General features: G+C 38.9%; 1 protein-coding gene across 1 annotated transcript; it reads left to right on the top strand.

Annotated features, from left to right (window-relative positions):
• Positions 1 to 299: 299 nt before the first annotated feature.
• LOC149174888 (uncharacterized) lies at positions 300 to 3,123 on the top strand. Its single transcript, XM_089422707.1, has one exon. It carries the CDS (start codon positions 404 to 406, stop codon positions 2,483 to 2,485), a length of 2,082 nt encoding a protein of 693 aa, XP_089278833.1. The 5' UTR covers positions 300 to 403; the 3' UTR covers positions 2,486 to 3,123.
• Positions 3,124 to 4,081: the final 958 nt, after the last annotated feature.

Below are 4,081 nucleotides of genomic sequence, written 5' to 3'. Positions count from 1 at the left end.
TATAAGAAATAGACTTTGAAAAAATTGAGGGTGGAAACCATGTGTAGAAGATAAAATCTGTCACAAAATTTTACTCGGTGCAATGGTTGAGATATCTCAATCAAGACTGAAAAATGACACCATTGCCTGCTAATCAAACGCATAAAAGTAATTGACACGTCGATGGTCTCATTATTTTTCCATGTTGACCTAAGTATATGGACCGCTTGTTATAATTTCTTCCATCGGACAGCCCTGATAAATATTGTTGTTGCATGCAGTACAGTCTGTTCGTCCTTGCTTTTCTACAATGTCCTGTGTACGTTGCCATACACTTTCATGGCTCTGAAACACATGCCACCCATATCCCAACCCTTTGCTTACGTCTAGCCTCTCAATCCTGCCCACGATTCTATCTTCTGAAATGCCCCTCATGAAATCCAGGACACCCATTTCAAGGGCAGCATTTGCCATTAGCAAAATGCATATACAAACGATACAACTAATACTCATGCAGATCTTATTGTCATTTTCAGTCACCGATTCCTTGACCAGCAATGCTACCGATCAACATGCTCTGCTTTCTTTCAAGCAAGCATTCATATATGATCCCTACAATAAATTACAGAATTGGAATACCGGTATCAGCTTATGTAAGTGGAGAAGAGTTGAATGTAGTTCATGGAACCAGAGAGTGATTGGTGTCAATATTTCAGGTATGGATATACAGGCTCCGTTCTCACCCTTTCTTGCCAATATTTCTTTCCTTGAGGTACTTGATATTTCAAGCAATCATTTTTATGGTCATATTCCCAGAGGGTTGGGAGGCCTTGTTGGCCTAAGGGAGCTCTGGCTTGATAGAAATGAATTGCAAGGTCCTATTCCAGCTACTATAGGTGGGTGCTCCAATCTAACAGTCCTGTCTTTGTCTCAGAACCACTTGGGTGGAAGCATTCCTAGAGAGTTGGGTTTGCTCACAAAATTGGAAAAGCTTGACCTAGGGTTAAACAATCTCACAGGTACTGTACCCTTAATTTTAGGACAACTCCCTGGTTTAGTTGAGATTGTTTTAGGTGAGAACGATTTGTATGGCCCCATTCCTGTTTCACTGTCTAACTGCACTTTACTCAAACGGATGGTCTTGCACGAGAACAAACTAAGTGGAGCAATTCCATCAGAGTTCGGTGCCAGACTTGCCCATCTGCAAGAGCTACATCTATGGGGTAATAACCTCATAGGCAACATACCAGTTTCTCTTACCAACTGTTCCCAACTCAAGCTACTCTTTCTCAATGAAAATTGGTTCACCGGAATAGTGCCGAAAGAGTTTGGTAAATTGGCCTTTCTTGAAAGTCTTTATTTACATGGAAACCAACTTGTTAGCACTCCCACTTTGCCTTTTCTGACTGCATTAACCAATTGCTCCCACCTCCAGAAAATTGATGTGTCCAACAATGCTCTGGTTGGGGTTCTGCCTGTTTCCATAGCCCTGTTCTCTGACAAACTCAATTTACTAGATATATCAAACAACAGTATACATGGAAGCATACCACGGGAAATTGGCAACCTGACAAGTTTGACATATCTTGCACTGGCTGACAATCTCCTAAATGGCAGTATTCCATCAGAATTGAGCATGCTCATTAGGCTGGAAAGATTGAGCCTGCGGAACAATAAGCTGGGAGGAAGCATTCCAACTGAGATTTCTCAATTAAGAAATATAGGAAGCATATCAATTCATCAAAATATGCTCTCTGGACTAATACCTCATTCTCTTGGCGACCTTAAACAACTAAGGAGGTTGCTGCTTTCGGAAAACCAGTTATCAGGAGCAATACCTGCTACTTTGGGTAGATGTTGGCGTCTGGAACTTCTTGATCTTTCTTGGAACAGACTTACTGGAAGCATACCACAAGAAGTGGCAAGTCTTTCCAATCTCCAGTTTTATTTCAACATCTCACATAACTTTCTCGAAGGTTCTCTGCCCCTTGAGATTAAAATGAAAATGGTTCAAACTATTGATATTTCTTTCAACCAGTTAACTGGTGTCATCCCAGCTGCACTAGGAAGCTGCATAGAACTAGTTGAACTCAGTCTCTCTCATAATACATTTCAAGGTCCAATTCCAGATACATTGGGTGAATTAAAAAATTTGGAGAAGTTAGATCTCTCATCAAATAACTTATCAGGTGCAATTCCAGAGTCCCTTGGAGAACTTGAACTGCTTCATACTTTGAATTTTTCTTTCAACAATTTGAGAGGGAAAATCCCCAACGTAGGGATTTTTGTGAATATTACTTTCAATTCATTGATGGGAAATCCTGGCCTTTGTGGGCAACAAAAACGCTTGCGTCTGTGTCCTCCTTCTGCTTCTCTGAGACAGAGAAATCATTCAGTTCTCAAAACTGTGATTATACCAGTTGCAGGTGTCGGCACTTTTGTGGTATGCTGTTTACTCATTGGATTTTTACTCAATCGCAGGTTGCATAACAAAACTTTGTGTTGACCAATAGCTCTCTCATTAGAGTTCTGACAAGCAGTGGCTTCATTTGAAGATCTTGTAAAAGCAACCCAAGGATTCAATGAGGCAAACTTGATAGGAGTTTGGTAGTTTCGGATCAGTCTATAAAGGAATTTTGCAGGATGGCACAGAAGTCGCTGTCAAGGTTCTCAATTTGCAGAATGAAGAGGCTTACAAGAGTTTCAACACGGAATGCAATGTACTTAGGAGAATTAGGCACCGGAATCTTATTAGAGTTATAAGCTGTTGCTCAGCCCCTTACTTCGCAGCTTTGGTCCTCCAACTAATGTCAAATGGAAGCTTGGAAAATCATTTGTATCCCACTGGAGATGAGACTGCTAAGGAAGGTGTGTACAGATATGCATAGACATAGCACATAGCATGGCATATCGTCATCAGTACTGTTTTGTTCAAGTGGTGCATTGTGATATAAAGCCCAGCAATATCCTTTTGGATAGCAATATGACAGCACATTTATCTGACTTTGGAATTACACAATTAATATGTGCAAACTTGATGGACTCAATCACTTCCTCTAAAAGGATCCACTGGTTATATTGCCGCAGGTATAAAACTTTACAAAATATGGCAAAACAAGTTTTTATTTATTTATTTATTGCAAGTTGTCACCGTCAAAATTTGATAACAGAGTTCTGAGCAAAATTCTTAACGGAGATTGGCTGGCCAGGCAAAGACAAAATAAATGGGAACGACATCTCTAAAGAAATTTAGTCTTTCTCTGTACTTTCTCTTTCAAAAATTTCATGTATAATACCTTGCTGCTCAGTACACCTTTTTTGGGGGCAAAAGAATGCTTTACACTGAAATGACAATGCGTTGGCTATATGCCAATGGCAGTCAACAGCCTAGAGGCATTCGGATTGTTTTATCTATTTCATGGTGTGCTAAGTTTATGGCAGGGGACAGCACAATGTATGCAGAAGTACAATACACATTCAATCCAAACAGTAACACCATTAAGCCTTTCCTATCAACACAGCAATTCATGTTGTAGCCGCATCTCTCGGGGGCATGCCCCTGGTGTTTCGTGTGCCTTTTCAGTTTAAACGAAAGACCAAATCGAGAAAGCTTGAAGTAACGAACTCTTTGAACTAAATAATCATTAATTGAATCAAGTTTTATTGTTTTTCTACCCTTTTATGTTGATTCCTTCTCGTATTCAAAACATAAAATCATCGTAAGGGGGCGGGCAGCCATGGAGTGATATTTTGCGAATTTGGAAGTACTGAAGTGAATAATATATTTACATATATATGTTTAAAATTGAATTTGTAACTTCTCATGAGAAGTATATTTCTTAATTAGATTCGCTAAATAATTTATTTAATATATATATATATATATATTTTTTTTAGAGCAATATATAATGGGCTTAATGGTTAAGGGTAAGTGTTTCCTCTTAAAAAATTACAAGTTCAAAACCAAAAGAGGTAGAGTATGTATGCTTTCATAAACTTAGCAATCAAATCGTGGGTCCCTTGTCCCACAAAAAAGGGGGTCTCATACACCTATTTACTTCTAGCTTGGTCGTGACAATAAAATTGGATATATATATATATA

Source organism: Pinus tabuliformis, chromosome 4_1 (genome assembly GCF_031772625.1).
Source record: "Pinus tabuliformis cultivar Carrire ecotype Pingquan chromosome 4_1, CPIR1, whole genome shotgun sequence".
NCBI classification, from domain to species: Eukaryota; Viridiplantae; Streptophyta; class Pinopsida; order Pinales; family Pinaceae; genus Pinus; species Pinus tabuliformis.
The sequence above is the reverse complement of the archived record's forward strand: the minus strand, read 5'-3'. Positions and strand labels throughout refer to the sequence as shown.

Bases quoted from the DNA above. Each gene is read 5' to 3' on its own strand.
- LOC149174888 (XM_089422707.1), top strand. From the start codon at position 404: ATGCCCCTCATGAAATCCAGGACACCCATTTCAAGGGCAGCATTTGCC.